Raw genomic sequence first — 24879 nt, 5'->3', positions numbered from 1 at the left:
CCTGATCTTCTGCCTAGTCCCATCTACCTGCACCCGGACCATATCCCCCCCAACCCCTCCCTTCCATGCACCTATCCAAACTTCTCTTAAATGTTACAATTGAACTCGCATCTACCACTTCCACTGGCAGCTCGTTCCACACTCGCACCACCCTCTGAGTGAAGAAGTTTCCCCTCAGATTCACCTTTCACCCTAACCTATGACCTCTAGTTCTAGTCTCACCCAACCTGAGGGGAAAAAGCCTGCATGCATTCACCCTATCTATACCCCTCACAGTTTTGCATACCTCTGTAAGATCTCCCCTCATTCTCCTGCGCTCCAGGGAATAAAGTCCTAACCTATTCAATCTTTCCTTATAACTCAGGTCCTCAAGTCCTGGCAACATCCTTGTAAATTTACTCTGCACTCTTTCAAGCTCATTGATATCTTTCATTTCTCTATCTTGTTCTTTTCAAACATCACAAGAAGTTAATTGAGTTTTGTGTGTGTTGTGTAGAGGAGCCAGATTGCCTTGAGTAATAATATGCACACTGTGTCATTATTTATCTGCTCAAATATTAATTTCCTCATCTTTCAGTAAGTATTTCCCACTTAACCAACAGGGCTATGAAATTCACTGAACATTGTGTGTGCACGTGTACGCCCCATTGGCAGGTCAGACTAACTGAAACCCAGACAGTTGATTGGATAGATTCACTTTGAAATGTTCATTCACCTGGAATCGATAACTGGCCTAATTTGTGTCTCAATGATTAGCTCCAATCAGCAGGGCTTGTTTTTATTCCCCCGCAGTCGTGGCATCGTATGATCGAAACCATGATGTGAAATAGCCTGCCTCTTTCTTTTATTTCAAATATTTCTTAACCAAGCCTGCGAACTTTGTTCTCTGGCTCGGTAATAATTAACTTTCTCCCGGTTGATGAGAGCAGGTAGTGTAACAGCAGCGGGGTTGGCCAGCTATAGAGCATTGGTGAGTCTCAGGCAGAACCACATCATTTCTGCCTTGGGTTTGTCATCTTTGGCAAGGATTGGGAGGTTGTGACTTGTTGGCACGGCTGGTAGGGCTGCTGCCTCACGGCTCCAGTGACCCAGGTTCAATCCTGACCTCCTGTGTGGGTTGTGCACGTTCTCCCTGCGACCTCTGGGTGCTCCAGTTACCTCTTACGTCCCCAAGGTGTGCAGATTATAACTTACCCCAGTATGTGGGTGCCTGGACTGCGCTGCCAGGGGTGGTGGTGGAGGCAGGTGCGTTAGAGGCGTTTAAGAGGTTCTTAGATAGGCGCATGAATATGCAGAGAATGGAAGGATATGGACCATGTGCAGGCAGAAGGGATTATTTTAATTAGGCACCGTAAGCTTAATTCAACACAATATCATGGGTCAAAGGGCCTGTTCCTGTGCTGTACTGTTCTATGTTTTATATTCTAATTTTAAGTAAATTTCTGTGTCCACACCTAGTCTTGCACCATTAATGAAACATTTCCAGATCTGTCTTTCTCCGTTGTAAAGTGGGTGATCTAGTGTTCCTCCCAATTGAGCTCTGTCTACCCACCCACTTGGCTTGTCTCTTCCCCTTTATCACTGCTTCCATTTAGTTTCTGGCAAGATTAAGGTGCAGCCCAGGTTATTTACATCCTTTTATAGAGACTAGCTCATTAGAATTTAATAGATCTTGCACCACAACACTATTCCCTTCAACTGGGGTGTGTTGTGTTTATGCTCTGTTGTAGCCTTCTCCCATTCCTCTTGGTTGTTGTAACCTTTCACCCTCTAGTGTTTCTCTAGGTTTCTTTTAAATTCATCACCTGACTTCCCAAAACTATTCCACGTGCACACAAGTCGGCAGTGTGATGGAATACTTTTCCCTGGTCTGGATGAGTTCAGTTCCAACAACTCTCAAGGAGTTCGACACTATCCAGGACAAAGCAGCCCACTTGATTGGCACCCCATCCACCACTGTAAACGTTCATTGTCTCTGCTGCCACACACTGTGGCTGCAACATATGCCAGCTACAAAACACACTACAGTTACACACCCAGGGTCCACCAACACCACCTCCCAAACTTGCCATCTCTACCAACAAGGACAAGGGCATTGTCAGAACACCACCACTTACAGATTCTTATCTAAGCCACGCACTGTTCTAACTTGAAAATGTATCATCATTTCTTCACTATTGTTGGGTATAAATCCTGGAACTCCAAACTTAGCAACACCCTTCACATTATTTATTAATTTTTTTGGAACCGTATCTTCGCCGGCAAGTCCACCTTGAGAAGGTGGTTATGAGGCACTACCATGAACTGTTACAGTCCTTGGTCATACAGCAGGGAACCAGGCCCTTCAGCCCATCAATCCATGCTGACCATGGTGCCCACCAAGCTAGTCCCCATTTTCCCATGTTTGGCCCATATTCCTCTGAACCCTTCATATCCATATGCTTATCCAAATGTCTTTTAAATGTTATTGTACGTGCCTTGTCCTTCTGGTGAAGCGACTCCCACAGTGCTGTTGGGCAAGGAGTTCCAGGATTTAGACCCAGCGATGGTGAAGGACCTTTGATATATTTCCAAGTCAGGATGGTGTATGCCTTGGAGGGGAACATATAGCTGGTGGTGTTCCCAAGCACCTGCTGCCCTTGTCCTTTATGGCGGTAGTGGATGTGAATTTGAATGGTGGATTTGAGGCTTCAGTTAGTTCAAGAAAGGTGCTCGCCATCATCTTCTCAAGGGTGGTGGGTGATGGGGAAATAAATGCAGCCCTTGACATCCTGGAAGATGGAAACACAGATACATATTGTCCACCTCCTTGAAGTAGCTGTCTCATGTTCTTTCACTGCAGGGCTTAAATCATTAAATTTGTGTGTGCATACATAAGAACATTAGAATTGGGAGCAGGAGCAGGTCACACAGCCCCTTGAGCCTAGTCTGCCATTCATTAAGATCATGTTTTAGCCAAGCTTTGACCTCAACACGTGTTTTCCTGCCCAGTCCCCATGACCATCAAATTCTCCTCAGTCCAAAACTTAATCTCAGCCGTGGATAACTCAGCTAAAGTGCTTGTGCATTTGGAAGCATCAAGCAACTTGAAACTCACCAAGTAATTTGATGAAATGCCATCAATCACTTTACTATCCACGTCTGACTAATTGCAGCTTCTTCTCTCCAGCTCTCACTGAATTTGCTTCCAACTGTTGAACCGTATCATATGCCATTGTTGGGAAAAAAAGAGGCTTGACCTAGTTTGCTCATGTTTCAATATCACCAGCAGAATTGAATTCTGTTACACGACAGCATTCTGTTTATGGTTCAAATGCACACGTGTTTCTATTAAGAAAATAATTCGCAATAATAACTGACCAGGATGGTGAGGGGGTTTGTGTGTCTGTGTGTATACCATGCAATGTATTGTTCTAGCATTATATGAAGTCATGTGTGAATACCTATTTGCCCAAGGTCTCAGCTTATATACTTTGTATTACCTTTTGCGATCTGATTCTGCATTGCATTTATTTTTTTGAGGTATTTTATTGAGAACCTGAATGTGCTGCAGCAGTGGGCAATCATTTGGTGACTGGGTGCCATAATAAAAACGAATTGTTTGTTGGAATAACGGAACAAGCTGTCCCAATATTGAGGCTGGTGATTTGTTACTGAGCTTTATCATACTGGAAATCATCCAAGTTCCTGCATTTACCTTGTGCCAAGGTTTACTGCCTCTCTCTCTCTCACTCTCTCTCTCACTCTCTCTCTTCCCCCCCCCCCCACCCCTTCTCTGTCTCTCTCCCTCCATCTCTGTCTCCCTCCCTCTGTCATACGTACCTACCTCTTTGACCAAGTTTTTGGTCCCCTCTCCTTGTATCTTCTTATGTGCTCAGTATCAAGTTTTGTTTGATAATCAGTCCTGTGCAGCAAGTTGGGCCAGTCTGCAGTGTTAGAGGAGCAAGTTTTTTTTCAAAGGCTAACGGATTGCTGTCTATTATTTCTAAAGTATGCGGATGGACCGAGATGATGGGGGAGCTGGAAATTGTCAATAGTTGTAACGTCAGACTGCACTGTCAACATTCCTGGTGCACACTTCGGAGAGGGAACACAGCATAGGTTTTCTAGAATAATACCAGGACTGCAAGGATTAGCTTACAGAAACTAGAAAGTTAAGGGGTGAGTTAATTACAAGTCACCAATGGGGAACTAGTTGGGGAGTCTGGGATCAGGAGAGACAGTCTAAAAATTAGAGTCTGCCATATCAAGAGAGAAGTTAAGAAACACTTCAACACACAGGGTGGTAGAAAATTGGAACTAATTTCCAACATCAAATGTTTATTTTAAAACTGAGATGGTTAGATTTTTGTTAACTAAAGACATTAAGGGATATGAGGGAAAGGTGGATATTTGGAACTGGGTCACAGATCAGCCAGGAACTCACTGAATGGTGGAACAGCTGGAGGGAGTAAATGAACCACTCCTGCTCCCGTGGCGGTCGATGTCCTGCTTAACTACATCACTATTTTAGTTTTCATAATTGTGGAAAAGTAGTAAGGAAACCCTACAATTACTGGAAGTTTAGTAAAAAGAAAAATATTTAAGTAAAGACACGATATTGGTGTCTTAAGAGTGTGATTCTTCAGGCCTTCACAGGGTTGAGCAGTGAGTGATGGTGAATTATATACCAAAGCCTAGTAATCTGCTTTTGGTCTTGAAAGTTGTTTACCTACCTACTCACTCCATACTTCCAATGTAACTTTCTGTCCGTCTCTTTCTCCAATGCTCATTATTTCTGTTTATCTCTTTGTCTCTCTCTTGCTCTGTCCCTGCCCCTCCCTTCCAGCACTTCCCCCTCCCTTCCTGCCCCTTGCTCCCTCTCTCCCCCCCTCCCCCTTCTCTCTGGTTACTTCTGTATCTCTATATTACCTTATTGTCTGCCTGCAGTGCACTTTCTCTGTAACTGTAACACTTCATTCTGTTATTGTTTTCTCTTGTACTCCCTCAATGTACTGATGTGATGAAATGATCTGTATGGATGGTATGCAACACAGTTTTTCACTGTACCTCGGGATGTGTGACAATAATAAACCAATTTACGTTAGGACAGAGAAAAAGGCCATTCGACCCATTGAGTTTATACTGCCATTCGACTCTTTGAGTTTATACTGCCTCACAGCTTTTCCCTGTGACTATTCTTCCTACAATCCCATTAGCATACCCCATATTGTATAACCCAGCTATACTGAGGGGAAATTTACAGTGGCCAATTAACCCACCAGCCATTTGTCCTTGGGGCGAGGGAGAGAATAGGAGCACTCAGGGAAAACTACATGGTCACGGCGAGAACTTGCAAACTCCACACAGCAGCGGAGGTCAGGATTGAACCTGGGTCGCTGGAGCCGAGGAGGCCACAGCTCTACCAGCCGCACCACTGCCACTGCACTCTTCTGTCTCCCTCTGTCTGTGCCTCTGGCTCGCTTACTCTTTTTACGGATTTGTATATTTTTGGCATGTCTTCTGCAAGTGACAGGCATTCATTTATGTTGCCTGTTATGTGCTAACCCACCACAACAAGATATAGATTTATTCCACCTGTAACAGTGACAGTAACTCCAGCAGAAAACTGAGGGAGTGAAGACTGGGTCACCAACAAATAGTTCAAAATAAAACCAGAACGTGTTGGAAATAATCAGCAGGTTAGGCTGCATCTGTGGGAAGAGGAACAGAGTTAACGTTTCGGGTTGAAGTCCTTTCATCAGAGCTTCTTCGACCTGAAACATTAACTGTTTCTCTTCCCACACATGTATTGGTTTATTATTGTCACTTGTACTGAGGTACAGTGAAGAACTTGTCTTACATACCGATCATACAGGTCAATTCATTACACAGTGCAGTTACATTGAGTTAGTACAGAGTGCATTGAGGTAGTACAGGTAACAACAATAACAGTACAGAGTAAAGTGTCACAGCTACAGAGAAAGTGCAAGATCACAACCAGGTAGATCTGTCCTGACCTGTTGAGTATTTCCAGCATTTACTATTTTTATTTTAGATTTCCAGCATCTGCAGTTTATTTATCGACATTAAGGTATCTCTGAAAAGTGATGCGGCAGTATCTCCCTCCACCTACACCTTTCCTCCATCAACCTCTGCCCTGATTATTTCCCGACTTGGGCCTCAGCATCATGTACATCCACAACATGTGCCTTGACTCTGGCCACTGGCAGGCTATTTGACTGTAAGAGTCTGCCAGAGCCAACCCAACCCTCTCCACCCCAAAACTGCCAATCGCCAAACACCTCCACCTTTCATCCAGGGCCACCGGACAGTTCCACATGCTGCAATAGAAATAATGTAATCGTGTGTAATCACAGCTCAAAATGCAATGAGCCACATTGTTAAAAGGGTTGTAAAGTGGAGCTATAGGAGGCCTCAAATCTGCTCTGCCATGCGGCTGATCTACTTCGCCCACTTGCCCGCCCATTCCCCATGTGAGTCCTTTACTGTTGGAAGTCCTACGTCTCTGAGTCCTGAGCATACTCATTGACAGAGCATCCACAACGTTCTGCAGGAGAGAATGCCAAAGATTTACAGCATACGGAGGAAGGAAATCTCTCCTCAACGCAGTTCTCATATCCCAAGAGAAACGATCTTTTGGCATCTACTTTGTCAGTTCCTCGCAGAGGCCTTTGTTTCAGTGAGATCCATTAAACTTCATCTCTCCATCACTTCAATTTACCAGAAGTCAGTCTTTTGCATTCCATTTCTACTAATTTTAGGGGGACTGAGACTGGTTTTAAGCCTCTGTTGTTTACCCGACAAAGAAAGATGAACTTGCATTTATATAGTGTCTACCACTACCCTTTTCACTTTTCACTGAAAGTGGCTACGCAAGTGGATAAGGTAGTAAAGGAGGCGTATGGCATGCTTGCCTTCATTGGTAGGGGTGTTGAGTGTAAGAGTAAGGAAGTCATACTGCAGCTAGAAAAACTTTAGTCAGACCGCACTTGGAGCATTGTGTGCAGTTCTGGTCGCCCCACTGTAGGAAGGATGTGGAGATTGTGGAGAGGGTGCAGAAGAAGTTTACCAGGATGCTGCCTGGATCAGAGGGTATGATCTATAAGGAGAGGTTGGACAAACTTGGGTTGTTCTCCCTGGAACGTTGGAGGCTGAGGGGAGACCTGAGAGAGGTTTTTAAAGTTGTGAGAGGCAGAGACAGGGTAGACAGTCAGAATCTTGACCCCAGGGTAGAAATGTCAAATACCAGAGGACATGCTTTTAAGGTTAAAGGGGGGAAGTTTAAAGGAAACGTGAGGGGCAAGTTTTTTTACGCAGAGGGGGGTAGGTGCCTGGAATGGGTTATCAGGGGTAGTGGTGGAAGCAGGCAGTTTGGTGGAGTTTAAGAGGCTTTTAGATAGACACATGAATATGAAGGGAATGGAGGGATGTGGATAATACACAGGAGGAGGATATTTAGTATAACTTGGCATCAAGATCGGCACAACATCACGGGCCGAGTGGCCTGTCCTGTGCTCTACTGTTCTACATATTCCAGGATTCCCATTGCACTTTAAAGGCAAAGAAGTACCTTTGGAGTGAAGTCCCTTTTGAAAACGTGACAGCCCAGCGTCTGTAATAAGGATATAGGCCTGGATACTGGGGAGAACTTCCCCGCTAAAAGTATTGGCGTGGGATTTTTGGCCTCTAGCTGGGGTAGAATTTGGTACCTTCTCAATTTCTGCAGCTAAGTGACAGGTTCAATCGCCAAGCCGTGGTAGAGTAGTGCGGGCCACTGACGTCGGCCAGTGCAGGCCACTGACGTCGGCCAGTGCAGGCCACTGACGTCGGCCGGTGCGGGCCACTGACGTCGGCCGGTGCGGGCCACTGACGCCGCCAGATGCGGGCCACTGATGCCTCCCGGTGCTATGACCCTTTTGTGATTGTACAAAGTCAACTGCTCTTTATAGCACTGCCTGCAGATCCCACCGACCCTACATTTAGTGCCTTTTGCTGTTGCTTCTTTTCCTCTTGATGTGTTGAAGGTGTGGGACTTAAAGGGTGAACTATTTCACACAGTAATTCATTAGTGCAAATTGGAGGAGACAGCAGCAGTTGACGGCTTTGCAATCACTGTCGAGGATTAGGCAGGTCTTACCACAGACTTGCAAGCAGCGAGTTATTATAAAATAGCTTTATCGGCAAGACTTGGTGCTTCATTACCGAGACAGGTTGCTGGCCACTAAGTCACCAGTACCTGACTGATTCCTGTGTCCTTCAGAGGTTCCCACGAGAGAGGTGGTGGTGGTGGTGTTGTGTTGGGGGGGGGGGGGGCGGTGGGGGAAGCGGTGGGGAGGTCTTGAGTCGAGAAATCTGCGTGAGGAATTCTGTCTCCTGACTTCACCTTGCTGCCTGCCTGCCTAGGTGTAGGCTTTGTCTGGCTGTTGATACCGGAGGCTGGGGAATGAAGCTGCTCCGCTGCCCGCCTCCGGCAGTGGAATTCCGACAAGGAGCATGAGGATGTGCTGGGAATGATCCCCAGATCCCGAGCCTGCGGGACAAAGGACACTACAAACATCCCGGGGTGTTGATTTTACAGGAGCTGACTGTGATTTTAAAAAAATGCTAAAGTTCAGGGCAGATAGGAAGAAGAGGTAGGTCTCTGTGTTAAGGACAATGTAACGCTGTGCAGCCTGATTAACTAGATTGCACTCTTGTCAGGATAATGCTGCATTGCAGTGTTCCTAAGGAGCAGGCAAACAGGCCTTTCTGAGATTGTACAGCAAAAGCAGGTTCAGAATTGTTCTCCTGGATGTTTGAGGTTGAAAGGGGCAAAGGTCTGTGTTTTGGGAGGAGAAGTGTGTTTTTGGCTCGGTCTGTTAAAAGTCCCTGGTTGTCATATGGTTAAATGTGTGAGCGAATTCTGTGTGGTTTTGGTAGCGTTGTGTTGACATGTTTGATCTCTGCGGGCAGATTCCATTTACGTGGATGCTATAAACACACACATTCTCACTCAGACTCACATTTTCACTGTGTGTGTGTGTGTGTGTGTCTCTCTCTCTCTCTCTTTTTCTTTCTCTTTCTCTCTCTCTCTTTTCTGTGTCTGTCTCAGTGTGGGTCTTTCTCTCTGTCTCTCCCTATTTCTCTGTATCTTTCTCTCTCTCTGCCTGTTTGTTTCTGTCTCTCCCTGTCTCCGTCTGCCTCTGCGTCTCCCGTGCTTTTCCACTCTGCCTGTCGCTCGCTCTCCCTCTGTCTGTCGCTCGCTCTCCCTCTGTCTGTCTCTCTTGTCTCTCCCTCTGTCCCCCTCTTTGTTTGTCTCTCCCTCTATGTCTCGCACTCTCTCTGTCATGCTGCTATTTCTAACCAAGTGAAATACCAGCTCTCCGTCAACCACTGCAGATTGTCCCAATCTGCTAGAACTGCCAGATGTTCATATACCTCACTGAGATTGAAGTACAGCTGTTAAGGGAGGCATATTGCTGTATCCACTGATGGTCCATCAGTGAAATATAAGGCTCCGTGTAACACGGTGTACTACATACACAATGTGGTAAGTGTGATTGAATGATTACCCATTGGAGTCAGCAGCAAGATTGAGCTGTACGTGTTCTTTCACTGTTTTATATCATAAGTCTATTATTAAGATCTAAAGTGGCAGATGTGCCTCCTGTGCTGAGCTGAGCATGTATGTGAGGTTGTACCCTGCACCTTGCCTCACTATCTGTCCCAAGAATCTTTTGGCTCACAACGTTTAGACAGGCTCTGCTGGCAGTACCGCGGTGCACCCATTTCCCAGTGTTGTCCTCTCTCCAGAAAGTGCTAGCCTTCGCTGGATACATTTGTGTGGATCCTGAGCAGCACCCTCTAATATTTTAATCAATTCGTACGTGAGTCGAGATATTGATCATCAACAAGCTGTTCAAACCTAGGCAAGTCCCTCTTGTTACTGAATAGTAAATGGCATGGAAACTTCTCTGATATTGATCCCCTGCTCGTCCCCATCCTCACCCCCACTTTGGCATTGCTGCCCCACACCACTCCAGCCATAAGACATAAGATATAGGAGCAGAATTAGGCCATTCAGCCCATCAAGTCTGCTCCACCATTCAATCATGGCTGATTTTTTTTTCTCAGCTTAATTTCCTGCCTTCTCCTCATAACCCTTAACCCCCTTCCTGATCAAGAACCTATCAATCTCTGCCGTAAATGCAACCAATGACTTGGCCTCCACAACCATCCATGGCAACAGATTCCACAGATTCACCACCCTCTGGCTGAAGAAATTCCTCCTCATCTCAGTTCTTTAAAGATGTCTCTTTAATCTCTTTATTCTGAGGCTGTGCCCTAGGATCTTTGACTTTCCTGCTAATGGAAACATCCTCTCCACATCCACTCTATCCAGGCCTTCTAGTATTCAGTAAGTTTTAATGAGATCCCCCTCATCCTTCTGAACTCCATTGAGTACAGGTCCAGAGCCATCAAATGCTCCTCGTACATTAAGCCTTTCCTTCCCGGGATGATTCTTGGGAACCTCCTCTGGACCCTCTCCAGGGCCAGCACATCCTTCCTTAGATATGGGGCCCAAAATTGCTCACAATATTCCAAATGCGGTCTGACCAATGCCTTATAAAGCCTCAGCAGTACATCCTTGCTTTTAAATTCTAGTCCTCTCGAAACGAATGCTAACATTGCATTTGCCTTCCTTACTACCAACTCAAACTGCGAGTTAACCTTAAGGGAATCCTGAACGAGCACTCCCAAGTCTCTTTGTACCTCCAATTTCTGAATTCTCTCCCCATTTAGAAAATAGCCTACACCGTTATTCTTCCTACCAAAGTGCATAACCTGACACTTCCCAATGGTCTGTTCCATCTGTCACTTCTTTACCCACTCTCCCAACCTGTCCAAGTCCTTCTGCAAGCTCCCTGCCTCTGCAACACTACCTGTCCCTCCACCTATGTTTGTATCATCTACAAGCTTGCCCACAATGCCATCAGTTCCTTCATCCAGACCATCAACATATAAAACGAAAAGTTATCCCAACACTGACCCCTGCGGAACTCCACTGGTCACCGGCAACCATCCTGAAAAGGACCCCTTTATCCCCCCTCCCTGCATTCTGCCAGTCAGCCAATCCTCTATCCATGTGAGTACGTTGCCTCTAACACTATGGGTTCTTATCTTGTTTACCAGCCTTGTGTGCAGCACCTTGTTGAAGGCCTTCCGAAAATCCCAGTAAATGACGTCCACTGACTCTCCTTTGTCCAAGTAACACCAGTTATAGCTACCAATTAGCTACGCTGGTTAACATCAGCTTAGCCTTCAGTGATCTGATCTGGGTGTCCTTGTGTTGCTGGGCCTCGTGCCTGATCCACATACACACCTTCTCCCTAAATTATTTAATATATTTGGTAACAACTTCATGTTTACAATTATCTATTGAGCCAGCATCGTTCACTGCTTGTGGAAGAGAGTTCCAACTGCTTGCCCCTTTTGTGTGTCACAGAATTTCCTCCCTCATTTCTCAAAGGTCTGACTTTTACACTAAGGTCCTGGTACTGGACACAAACCATCATGTTTTGAAAATGTAAATTAAACCATTATTGTCTCCCAGCCTCCTCTTGATCTCCCTCCCCACTCTCCCCCCATCTCCTCTGTCTTCCACCTTCCTCCCGCTTCTCCTCTCTCTCTCCCCACCACCCCACCCTCTTCTCCTCCTGCTCCCACCCTCCTTGCTCTTCCTAAACACTTATGATATATTCCAAACAACTAACTCCCCATTTCTGATATCAGTCATGTGATACTTCAGAACTTGGTCCTTGGTGAGAACTCTGTTTTTCTTCCCTCAGATCAGAATCATGCAAGGTATTTCACAGTTACATTTTGTCAAAGCTGTATCCATGATGGTTTTACGACTGGAATGATGGTTAATTTGTGATGCATTATAATTTTAAACATAGTAGTAAAACTAGAAAAACTCTGGTTGTTTGACCAATGAAATGCTAGTGCCTCTTGTTGTTCTGCAGGCTGTTTGACTGAATTCAGCTGACCTACACACACAGGATTCATCTTCTATCATTTGTGTCAAATGCAGACCATATGGTTTTTATCTGCTTTACGAGTATAACAAGCACACTGTCAGCTTTGATGGACCCATTCCAGTGCATATTAAACAAAAATCTAACTGACATTTCAAAGCAATTCTTGGGACTGCTGAATGATCAGATGTACCGCCTTTTAGATGAGATATTAAACCGAGGATGAAAAGCCAAAAACTGCAGATGCTGGACATCTGAAATTAAAACATAAAATATCCAGAATTTCAGGCTGATGATCTGAAACATTAATTCTGTGTCTGTCTCCACAGATGCTGTCTGACATATCGGGCATCCCCAGCGTTTTCTGTAAAACCAAGGGACTGTTTACTGTCTATGGTATACATAAAGGACACTATGATTTTATTTTGTAAAAGAGCAAGGGAGTTTGTTAACCTCCTTCAATATTTGTGGGAGCTTGCTATGCGCAAATAGGCGGTCACATGTACTGTGTTTCAGTCACCTTTTCTCTGACATGGAAAGCCTCACACCTCTGTGTCCAGTCAAACCATGAGGAATGGAGAACTGAGATGCCTTCTACAACTGGTCTTGCTGGGCATGTTGATATGTTGTGATCCGTGGTTGGAGACTCATTGATGCAGCCGTTCTTTTGGTCACCCACTGTCTTCCATTCACAGAGTCGGAGAGAGACACAGAACAGAACCAGGCCCTTCGGCCCACTGAGTCCATGCTTCCCATCAAGAACCCGTTTTCCCCTAATCCTACCCTACCTCATTTTATTCTCACTATATTCCCATTAGCTACGCCACACCCCAGATTCTACCACTGAGCTAAACCCACACATTTTTGGGATGTGGGAGGAATCCTAGCTGGTCACAGAGAGAATGTGCAAACTCTGCACAGTCAGCACCAGAGGTCAGGTTTGAGCCTGGATCTCTGGAGCTGAGAGGTAGCAGGTCTACTAGATGTACCACTGCCTTCATTGAGCAGATGGCCCCGTTGTTCATTCCCTATACGGATTCCATAGAGGGCTGTGCACTGGTTTTGAGCGAGGATTGCCACTATTCCTTCCAAGGGGTTATTTTAATAGTTATATGGAAGTTTCTTTCCACTAGAAGTTCAGCACAGTCTAGCCATCTTAATATTTTGTTATCACCTTAATACATTGGTAGTGACCACGATCCAGTCGGAATGTTATGGCTTGTTTCTTGATGCGTGTCTCCATGTCAGACTTGTAATTGGAATGGGGAGTTTGACATTATCTACTGTTAAAGATCGTGTAACTGGGACGGGAAATATTTAGCTTAAACCATTTCAGTATAATTTGGCAAAAAACTTATGATTGAAGCAACAATATATTTATTGGAACTATATAATTCAGCCCATATCTGGGCCCATTAAGCAAGACTTTACAGAAGTTATACAACAAGGAAAGACGTTATCAAGCTGGAGAGGGTACAGAAGAGGTTTACGAGGATGCTACCTGGACTGGAGGGCCTGAGTTATAGTGAGAAGTTGTCCATGCTGGACCTTTATTCCCTGGATAGGAGAATGAGGAGTGACCTCATAGAAGTTTATAAAGTCATGAGGGGTATGGATAAGGTGGACGGTCAGGGTTGGGGAGCCCAAAACTAGAGGATGCAGATACAAGATAAGAGGGGAGAGATTTAAAAGAGACCTAAGAGGTAATTTCTCTACGCAGGGGGTAGTGAGTACCTAGAATGAGCTGCCAGAGGAAGTGGTCGAGGCGGGTACAATTGCAACATTAAAGAGGCATTTGGATAGGTACATGGAGGGGAGGGGGTTGGAGGGTTTTGGGCTGAATGCAGGCAACTGAGACTAGCAGGGAGGCTGCTGTGGACAGCATGGACCAGTTGGGCTGAAGGGCCTGTTTCCATGCTGTATTACTCTGACTCTATAACTCTATAACAAAATACAAGCCTACACTTAACCTGTTGTTGATTGGATTTCTCTGTGACCTCCTCTAATTCTATCCTTCTGGACAATCTTCATTTCCATCACTCCCTCTGTTGGTGGACATGTTTTCAGGGGCCTCATTCCCTCCTCACACCTCTAGCTCACCACCTCTCTTTCCTCCTTTTAATTCTTCCTTAAAATCTACTTGTTGGTATCCAGTCAAATGGGTCGAGTCAATATTGTTGGAAACCAGTCATGGTACAGTTCAGGAACAGGCCCTTTGGCCCACTGAGCCAGACTCGATGACCAACCACCTATTCACGCCAATCCTACACTAGTCCCATTTATATCCCCCCCCCCCCCCCCCCCCCACATTCCCATCAACATCCCCAGATTCTACACAGTAGGTTAAATTTACAATGGCCAGTTGACTGAGCAACCTCTGCACCTTTGGGATGTGGGAGGAAACCCATGTGGTCACAGGGATAACACGGATAGCACCAGAGGTCAGGATTGAACCCAGATCACTGGAGCTGTTAGGCAGTGCTATTGATAGTGCTGCCCTGCAGTACTATTGAAACAACTTGGGGACATATTTAAAGGCGCTGAACAGAGATTACAGCTGTTCCACAACGAATGGAGCGACTGCTGGCTAATATAGACAGTTCTGGTAAACAGTCTATGCATGAGGGAGCTGGGGCTCAGCTGGTTGGTACTTTCAGATGAGCCTCAGTGAGTCTGACAGTGTTACATGCGGTAGGGATGGCCTGAAGGTGAGCAACGTGGCTTCCTTCCAAAATACCTTTCATTTTCTCACATGGTAAACAGGGACAAGTGGAAGGCAGATTTGCAGGCTTGATTAAACTTGTCATATTTAATAATTTAAACCAGTGAAAGAAATTGCTTGAGTATGAGTGAGAGGAACAGAAGTCATACGATCTGATGATACAAGTTTTTACAATAAGGGTGTCAACTGAAATTAATCCTCTTGGCATACGTTACATAGAATGGCCTCATAATTCTGACATTGTTGAAACATGACTGTAGGCTCCTGTGGACTGTGGTCTCGTACTGTTATTGATGCTCTACAGAGAGAACATGCTGAAGCTAATGTATTTCCTGTGTACTACTAAGAAAAGATGAGATGAGAGTAGGAAAGATCTTCCACAGCTTGCTGTACAATTCAGTGAGATCATGGCCAATCTGACCTTGGGCTCGGCTCTACTTTCCTCTCTGTTCCTCATAGCTCTTGACTCCTGTTGGACACGCATCTGCACTTGGTTTACTGTGGGGCAGGGGCGACAGTGTGAACTCATGAACTGCTGACTGTACAAGGGTAAAACCCAGGGATTTAGTGAGTGAAGGCAAACCAGAATTTCTTATTCTTTGGTAGTCTACCTGTACTTGAGTGATTACATAATGGCTGCTAATTCAACTGCTGAAACTTTCTCTCTCTTGTGAAACTTTACCTCTCTCGTGAGTTTAACCCCATGTACACAATGGTCAATCTGCCAGTGTTCCAGGGATGTGCTCCTCCTGTGCCTGAATCCTTCCTGACTGCTTTAGCAGAAGAAATCTCTGCCAGTTATTATCAGCTGTCTCTCCAGTTTACCTTTTGCACCAGCAAAGTTCATTCTCTTTCCACATTCCCCTCCCACCACATGTAAGCCCTTGAGCCACAGTCTGTAAATCCTGCTTGACAAGTCTCTGGACATCTACCCTCCCCCACCCCCACCTTGAGTACATTTGTACTTGTATAATTTTTCTGTCTGCATTTATTGTATGTCCTCTGTTGTGTGAGTCTGGGGGAAACAACATTTCGTTCCTCCATGTGTTTTACAGCATATGGATGAATGACAATAAAGTATAACTTGAACTTGATTAGAAGTCATCACCAACTACTGTATGTTATCTTGTCTATTTTGTGTCAGCCTCATGTTTTTCCCTATAATGTTCAGTAGATCACAGATCTGCAGTTACACTTTATGTGAGAAATACATAGTGTGAGTCTGCATGTCTATTTACACACACTAGTTTCATTAACTCCTGCATTATTTGTACTTTCTTTATCCTGTTTGTTCTAAATCCATATGAAGGTAGGAGTATGATTAGTAAGTTTGCAGATGACTCAAAAATTGCCAGTGTTGTTGATGGTGAGGAGGATTGTCTTATGTTACAGGAAAATACCGATCGGTTGGTAAAATGGGTAGAAAAATGGCAGATGGAATTTAATCCTGATATGTGGGAGGTGATGCATTTGGCAGGACTACTAAGGGTAGGACGTACACAATGAATGGTAGGGTCTTAGGGGGATTCTATTGAGGAACACAGGGACTTTGGTGTATATGTCCAAGGATCCCTGAAGGTAGTAGCACAGGTAGATAAAGTAGTGGAGCAGGCGTACCGGATACTAACCTTCCTTACCTAGGGCATCGAAGGGATAGTGCAGGGAGGTTATGGTACAGCCTTATAAACTATTGGTTAAACTACAACTGGAGGACTGTGTGCAGTTCTGGCCACTTCTCTGTAGGAAGGACTAGTTTGCATGGGAGAAGGTCCAGAGGAGATTCACCAGGATGTTGCCCGGGATGGAACGTTTGTGAGGAGAGGCTGGATTTGTTTTCTTTGGAGCCAAGGAGGCTGAGGGGGACCTGACAGAGGTAGACAAAATTGAGTGGCATAGACAGAGTAGAGAGTAGGAAGTTTCTCCCCATGACTGATGTCAGAAACTAGAGGACGTAGGTTTAGAATAAAGAGGAAGGTATTTAGGGGGGATCTGAGGATGAACTTTGTTCACCCAGAGAGTGGTTGGTATCTGAAGTGCAATGTCTGAGTGGCTGGCGGAAGCAGGTTCTCTTCAACAATGAAGAAATATCGAGATGAGAACTTGAATTGCCAAGGCATAGAAGGTTATGTTGCCTGGATTGGAGCATTTCAGTTACAAGGAGAGACTGGTTAGGCTGGGTTTGATTTCTCTGCAGGGGAGGAGGCTGAGGGGTGACCTGATAGGTGTATATAAAATTATGAGGGGGATAGATGTGGTAGATGGTAAAAATCTTTTTCCTGTGGTAGGAGTGTCTTCAGGGGTTTAATGTGAGATGTAGGAGTTTAGAGGGGACCTGAGGGGGATTTTTTTCATATGGAGGATGGTTAGAGTCAGGAATGTGCTGCCTGAAGAGGTGGTGGAGGCAGATACTCTCACAGCATTTAAGAAACTCTGAGACAAGTACTTAAATTGGCAAGGCATAGAGGGCTACAGACCTAATGTGGGTAAATGGGATTAGTGTAGATAGATACAAAGGGCAGCATGCACATGGTGGGCCAAAGGGCCGGTTTCTGTGCTACATGACACTATAACACTACACACCAAGTGTTGGTCAATGGGATTCCTGTAGATGGGTAGTTGGTGGTCAATATGAAGATGGTGGGCCAAAGAGATGATTTCTGTGCTGTGTGACTCTACAACTTTATGACTTAAACCATTCAGTGAACCAGCCAATTGTCATTGAAGGAAATGTCACTTTGCATGATGGTCAACCTTTATCACACAGAAGTGCTTCGATGGGAAGGGTGAGGGCACATCAGTCCAATGAATGGGTTTAACTTCAGTAACAATCTCAACATCAACATTTCCAAAGTCCTTTGGAGATGAATGCAGACTTGATGGAGCCAAAGTTATTACTTGGTTGTGAACTTAGAGACCTTGTTGGTTTAGGGAAAGAAAATGATAATCAAATTCAACAAATATACATCAGCTCCTTTAGCTTTCTGCTTGTTTTGATATGTTATTATGGAGTTTTTTGTTCTTCATGGCACGTTATGTTATTTAGCTAGGTCAATATTTATGTGAGGAGGCCAAAAAACTGCCCTTGAGGTAAAGTTGCCTGACTCCATAACATTGGCTTAGTTAAATGTGTTCTTGCTGTGGGTTTGGCTATACTCTCCTATGGATTAAAATTCAATCTCCACAGCTCTCTAGAGTAGACAACGCCAAGGCTTCATGGCCCACTGAAAGAAGAAATTCCTCCTCTATCTCCATTTTAAATGGGCAACACCTTATTCTAAAATCAGGCCCCTACTTCCAGATTTCCCCACAAGGGCAAACATCTGCTCAGCCCCCTCAGAATCTTATCTGTTTCAGTAAGATCACTCATTCTTCTGAACTCCAGGGAGTACAGCCCAACTTGCTCAACCTTTGTAATGGCTCTGTCCCAGGAATCAATGTAGCTAACCTTGTCTGGACTATTTGCAATGTAAATGCATCCCTCTTTTCATAAAGAAACCAGGTGTGCAGTACTCCAGGTGTGGTCTCACCAGTGCCTTCTAACATTCCAGCAAGGTTTCTTCACGTTTATACTCCATGCCTTCATCATCTCAGACTCCCTTCCCGGCACCCCTTGCCCTCCACCCCACATTTGATCCCTGGGGCACAAAGATCATCAAAGTGATTTTCCAAGATGGAACACTGCAGGGACATTTTGCTTCATTCATGGTGTTGTTCACACAAAATGGCTGTGACATTTCAAAATAGCCACACCCATTCTACTGAATTGAAAGTATTTTACAAACACACGTTGATATATGTTGTTGCTGAAGAGCTTGTCCAGACCCTATATACCTCCATTCCCCATCATGACAGCTTCACTGCCGTCTGCTTTTTTTCTTCAACAGAGACAGAACCAGTCCCCTTCCACCAACACTCTCCTCCGCCTGGCTGAACTTGTCCTCACCCTAAACCACTTTCGATTCCTCTCACTTTCTACAGACCAAGGGCGTAGCCATGGGCACTCGCATGGCCCCAGCTATGCCTGCCTCTTCATTGGCTACGTTGAACAGTCTCTGAACCAAGCCTACTCCAGCCCCATTCCTCAACTCTTTCTCTGCTATATCGACGACTGCATTGGTGCCACCCCTTGTACCTGTGCGGAACTCGACAGTTTCATAAATTTCGCCACTAATTTTCACCCCGATCTCCAATTCACTTGGACTACAGTATCTCTGACACCTCTCTCTCCTTCCTTGATCTTTCCATCTCCATCTCAGGAGATTCCTTATCCACTGACATCTTCTACATACCCACTGACGCCCACAGCTACCTCGATTACAGATCCTCCCACCCTGTCCCTTGCAAGGACGCTATCCCTTTTTCTCAATTTCTCTACCTCCACTGCACCTGCTCCCATGACGAGGCTTTCCACTCCAGGACGTCCAAGATGTCCGACTTCTTTACTAACCACGGCTTCCCCCTACTGTGGCCGAGAGAGCTCGCACTCTCATCTCTGCCATTTCCTGCACCTCCGCTCTCACCTCCACCCCTCCCAGACCCAACAGGGATAGGGTCCACCTTGTCCTCACATTTCACCTCACCAGCCTACGTATCCAATACATCATTCTCCGCCACGTCCACCATCTCCAACGGGACCCCACCACCAAGCATAACTTCCCCTCCCCACCTCTTTCTGCCTTTCGCAGAGACCGCACTCTCTGCGACTTCTTAGTTCACTCCTCTCCCACCATCCATCCTGCTCCCACCCCGGGAACTTTCCACTGCACCTGCCATAGGCGCAACACCTGCCCCTACACCACCTCCATCCAGGGACCCAAACAGTCCTTTCAGGTGAGACAGAGACTCACCTGCATCTCCCTTAATATCATCTACTGCATTCGGTGCTCCAAGTGTGGCCTCCTCTACATTGGTGAGACCAAAAGCAGACCAGGTGACCATTTTGCAGAAGACCCGCACTCTGTTCGTAACCGGGATCTGCATCTCCCCATTGACAGTCACTTCAACTCCCCCCTCCTACTCCATCACAGTTATGTCAGTCCTCAGCCTTTCCACTACCAGGAGAAGTCCAAGCGCAAACCGGAGGGACTCCACCTCATTTTCCATCTTGGAACGTTGCAGCCTAATAACATGAACATTGAATTCTCCCACTTTCAGTAATTCCCATACCCCTCCCCCCAACCATGCCTTTTCTTCCCTTTCCTAACCTAACTCTCTTTATTCTAAACCCCCCCTTCCTTTTCCCTCCATACCTTTGACCCATCCCCCGGTGGATCTGCTCTCCCTTCCTACCCCGCACCTGCCTATCACTATCTCTTACCTGCATCTACCTATCACCACCCTGTGCCCACCCCGCTTCCCCTCTTTGTCCACCTATCACTGCTCTGCTCCCCCCCCCCCCATATGTTGGGCTTCCCCTTTCCTATCTTCAGTCCTGAAGAAGGGTCCTGACCCGAAACGTTGACCACCTGCTTTTCTCCACGGATGCTGCGTGGCCTGCTGAGTTCCTCCAGCATCATCGTGTTTCTCATCTAGATTCCAGCATCTGCAGTCCTTTGTTTCTCCAGAGCTTGTCATTTATAGGTGACAGATGTGAATTGGGGAAAGTGGTAGTCCAGAGGTTACATAACATTCAGCCTATGGGATGGTTCCACCCAGCACACCTCAGTGAGTAGTACCTATCACTCCCTTAAGTGCATGTACCAGCAGTGAACTCCCACTGCCGGCTCCTGATTGGTGAGGTCCTGCTGAAAAACACTATAAATGGCAAATTCCACCCCAGATGTCCTTTGAAAGCTGGTTAAGGCACATTCTTGTCCTTACTGATTACAACCCTGCCTCAACTTCTGACATTCACAAACACAAACAAGTATTTAAAAATACTTTAAAGCTATTAAAATAAATCATGCAATCAAATTCTAAAAAGGTTAAGATATTAAAACAATTAAAACACAGGAAGTAATTGAATTTACTCCAGTTCTTAATACAAACTTAAATTACCCAAAACTTGCCTTTCTCCCTTGCAGCTGTTCTTCTCCTATTGAAATGAATGGAGATGCTAAACCTATGCTAGATCTCATCCGGTACAAGTTGAGCATTCCGATTATCCCAGTGTAACTGCTGGGAAACTGCAGGAAGTTGGAACTCTGCTGCTGCACTTTGGGGTGAATCCAGCAGAACTCAGTTTGAATCTTTGGCAAGGATCACTTCATGATTGGAACTTTGCATGCGTGGCCTTTTAAGGTGACTTTGAAAGGTTTGTCAGTCTGGGCCTCCCTGCAAAAACATTTCACACTGCTGGTCCGCACAGAGCTGATGGTATTGTTCGTATCTTTCTGCTTGTGGCTGAGAACTTATCCATGAGAACTTATCTGGAGCTCTGAGATTTCGTGACTCTTCACATTGCTTACTATATCTCCACATTGTTCACTCACACACTCCTCCTAGTCCTCAGCCTCCTCCTGCTTGCTGTACAGTAGTTTCAGTCTCTCCCATCATCCTTCTCGTGTTTGCTCTCGTTGTGAGATGTGAATCTTCACGGCAGTTAGGCTGTTCCTGACGCAAAGGGAACTGGGTTGTTCCCTTTACTAGCACCTGTGCTGAACAAGAGGCCCAGGGTAGGGAGGTAGGTATTGCTGTTTTGATCATCAAATCCCAAACATTGCCAGGTGTTGGTGTGGATCTGATAACCACAAGGCCTGATAAGCTGCACAGGAGCGCTGTCTGTAATGGAAGACTTCAGCTGAAGTCTTTGAATGTGGTGGGTGACAGCTGTGACTAAGTGATGACAATCTCACCTTGAGTTCAGAGAGATGAGCACAGATTCCAAGCTGACTCGCTCAATGCAGTGCTGAAGGAGTGTGGCACTCTCAGAGGGGGTCTTTCAGATGAGACATGCGACCAAAGATCTCTAAAGTAAAATATTTCAAAGAGTAGCATCACTGTGCACAGAAAGCTCCCACAAACAGTAATGACTTGACCACATAAATCTGTTTCCTGAGTGAGATGGTTGAAGGTTAAACATTGGCCAGGTGAATCAAGACAGAGTTGTTGATTATGGTAATCCTCCCGAACAGATTCATCGCATGCTGTTGAATGGGGAAATTCTCTGAAGGAAGACCTGGTTTTATGTTCGGTCTTTCCTAACTTATCATGGTCTCAATGTTAGAGTCAGTCTCGAGCCCTCTGCATCCACTGGGATGTGTATCATGGGTGAGTGAGTGACCTGTTGGCCTCTCTCTCCACCTGGATTTCCTCAGCAGTCTCTTCCAGGTACTATCCAGGCCTGAGTCTGCACAGTTTCCTTGTTCTAAAACATTGTTAGCCATTTTCAGCAAGCCACAAGGCTGTGCATCCAAGCCCTCTCTGGAGGTGAGGGAGTGCTACACCGTCCGAGGTGCTGTCTTTTACACGAGATGTTAAACCATGTAAAAGAATCCAGAGTGTTGTCTGAGGGGAAGCAAGGGAGCTGTTCCCATTTCCTGCCCAATAATTGTCCCCACAATAACCAAACATCACCAAAACAAATTATTTTGGTCATTATCTCATAAGGCTGTCACATTTCAAATAACGCAACAGTGAAAACTCTTTGGGGGGGTGAGTGGGAAATAATTCTGTTGTTGTAAGGCACTGTGGCCAATTGGTACGGGCTTGGATTGTTGATCTCAGATATGCCAAGGGTTGTTAACTGCAAACTGATGTGACTCACAAGGGTGCTATGGATCGACAAACCAACAAAAAACAGAAAGTGGTGGAACAGAGAGACCTAGGCGTACAAGTACATAGTTCCCTAAAAGTGGCGACGTGGGTAGACAGGATGGTAAAGAAAGCATTTGGCACACTTGCCTTCATCGATCAGGGCACTGAGTACAGGAGTTGGGATGTCATGATACAATGGTAAAAGATGTTGGTGAGACCACACGGAGTATTATGTGCCGTTCTGGTTGCTTAGCGATAGGAAGGATGTCATTAAACTGGAAGGGTGCAAAAAGATTCGCAAGGATGTTACTGAGACTGGAGGTCTTGAGTTATAAGGAGTGACTGGATACGCTGTTTTTTGACCCTGGAGTGTAGGAGGCTGAGGGGTGACGTTGTAGAGGTATATACAATCATGAGGGGTGTAGATAAAGTGAATGGCCGCAGTCTTTCTGCCAAGGTAAAGTAGTCTAAAACTTTTTCCCAGGGAGAAAATGGTTCACATGAGGGGGCACAATTTTAAGGTGATTGGAGGAAGGTATAGGGTGGATGTCAGAGGCAAGTTTTCTTTACACAGAGAGTGGTGGGCTTGTGGAATGCACTACCTGCAGAGGTTGTCGGGGCAGATACATTATGGACATTTAAGAGACTCTTAGATAGCCACATTAATGATAGAGAAATGGAGGGCTATGTGGGAGGGAAGGATAAGATAGATCGTAGAGCAGGATAAAATGTCGGCACAACATCATGGGCCGAAGGGCCTGTACTGTGCTGTAATGTTCTATGTTCTAGAGAGCATAGATTTAAGGTGAGAGGGGAAAGATTTCAAGGGGACCTGAGGGGCAGGTTTTTCATATTGAGGGTGATAGGTATGTGGAACGAGCTGCCAGAGGAACTGGTAGAAATGGGTACAATTATAATGTTTAAAAAACATTTAGACAGGTAAATGGTTTAGAGTGATATGGGCCAAACCCAGGCAAATGGGGCTATCTCAGCTAGGCACCTGGGTCGGCATGGATGAGTTGGGCCGAAGGATCTGTTCCCACGCTGTGTAACTCTATGACTATATAAAGTTGGAATAAATGTCACTTGTAGATTGCCAAACAGTATCTGGTGGGGTATCAGCCTAGACGTTAATTACTTACGATCTCTGTTAATGACTTAGATAAAGAAGCCCTGTATATTATAGTTGCTGATGACTTGAGATATGGCCTACAACGGTGGTATCATCTGCAAACTTATAGATGGAGTTAGAGCAGAATCTGCCCAGACAGTCATGAGTATATAGGGAGTACTGTAGAGTAGAGGGCTGAGGACGCAGCCTTACGGGGCACCAGTGTTGAGAATAATCGTGCCGGAGGTATTGCTGCCTATCCTCACTGATTGCGGTCTGTTGGTTAGAAAGTCAAGGATCCAGTTACAGAGGGAGGTGTTGTCCTAAGTCTCGGAGTTTGGTGACAAGTTTGCTTGGGATTATTGTCTTGAAGGCAGACCTGTAGTCAATAAACAATAGTCTAACGTAGGTGTCTTTACTGTCCAGATGCTCCAGAGCTGAGTGTAGGGCCAGGGAGATGGCGTCCGCTGTAGACCTGTTTCGGCGATGCGAGTTGCAGTGGGTCAAGATTGTCTGGGAGGCTGGAGTTGGAGGGGGATTGACAGAGTAGATGGTGAGAGGATGTTTCCCCTAGAGAGGTATCTAGAACCAGGGTTATAGTTCCAGAATGAGGGAATTTCTTCTCTGAGAGGGATGTGACTCCAGAGTCTCCATCCCAGAAAGCTCTGGAGGTGGGTGGGGGGGGGGGGGGGGGGGGGTCATTGAATATATTCAAGGTAGAAGCTGACAGACATTTAGACTATGAGGGAGCCGAGGAAATGCAACTCAAAAAAAACCCCACAGTGATGAACAGTCTGCCGGAGGAACTCACTGGGCTGAGCTGCATCTGTGAGAGAAAAGGAATTGTCAATGTTTCGGGTTGAAACCCTGCATCAGGAATCCTCTTGGTAAGAATGTGATCAAAGAGCTGGAGAGCAGTGGAAACCATGGAGCGGGAGCTTGAGAGAGGGTCTCGCAGAACTCCCGTTGGAGAGAGGAGAAAACTCTGTCAAAGTCGGCATACCGTGATGGGACTTTGCAGTGGCATCACGAGAGATCGCAGATGCTGGAATCCGGAGCAACGCTCAATCAGCTGGAGGAACTCGTGGGTCGAGCAGCATCTGTGGGAAGAAAGGAATTGTCGACGTTTTAGGTCAAAACCCTCTCCAGGATCCAGCATCTGCAGTCTCTTGTGTCTCTCTCAAGAAATTGGAAAATGGAAATAGTTACAGAAATGCTCATCGGAATCAGATTTATTATCACTGACTTGTATGACGTGAAATTTGTTTTGCGGCAGCAGTACAGTGCAAAGACATAAAATTACTATAAATTAGAAAATAATTAATTTATGT

General features: G+C 45.6%; 1 protein-coding gene across 15 annotated transcripts in view; it reads left to right on the top strand.

Moving 5' to 3' along the window:
• plekha6 (pleckstrin homology domain containing, family A member 6) overlaps positions 1–24879 on the top strand; it is a 291418-nt gene that overhangs the window by 173156 nt on the left and 93383 nt on the right. The window contains exon 1 of one of the 15 annotated variants that reach the window (XM_052034361.1): positions 9057–9532. The exons of the other annotated variants lie outside the window; for them this stretch is intronic. Within the exon in view, the coding sequence (XP_051890321.1) occupies positions 9528–9532 (5 nt within the window). The 5' untranslated portion in view covers positions 9057–9527. Of the gene's footprint in view, positions 1–9056; positions 9533–24879 lie in introns of those variants that run through there. 15 annotated transcript variants of the gene reach the window in all.

Source organism: Pristis pectinata, chromosome 20, assembly GCF_009764475.1.
Source record: "Pristis pectinata isolate sPriPec2 chromosome 20, sPriPec2.1.pri, whole genome shotgun sequence".
NCBI classification, from domain to species: Eukaryota; Metazoa; Chordata; class Chondrichthyes; order Rhinopristiformes; family Pristidae; genus Pristis; species Pristis pectinata.
The sequence above is the reverse complement of the archived record's forward strand: the minus strand, read 5'-3'. Positions and strand labels throughout refer to the sequence as shown.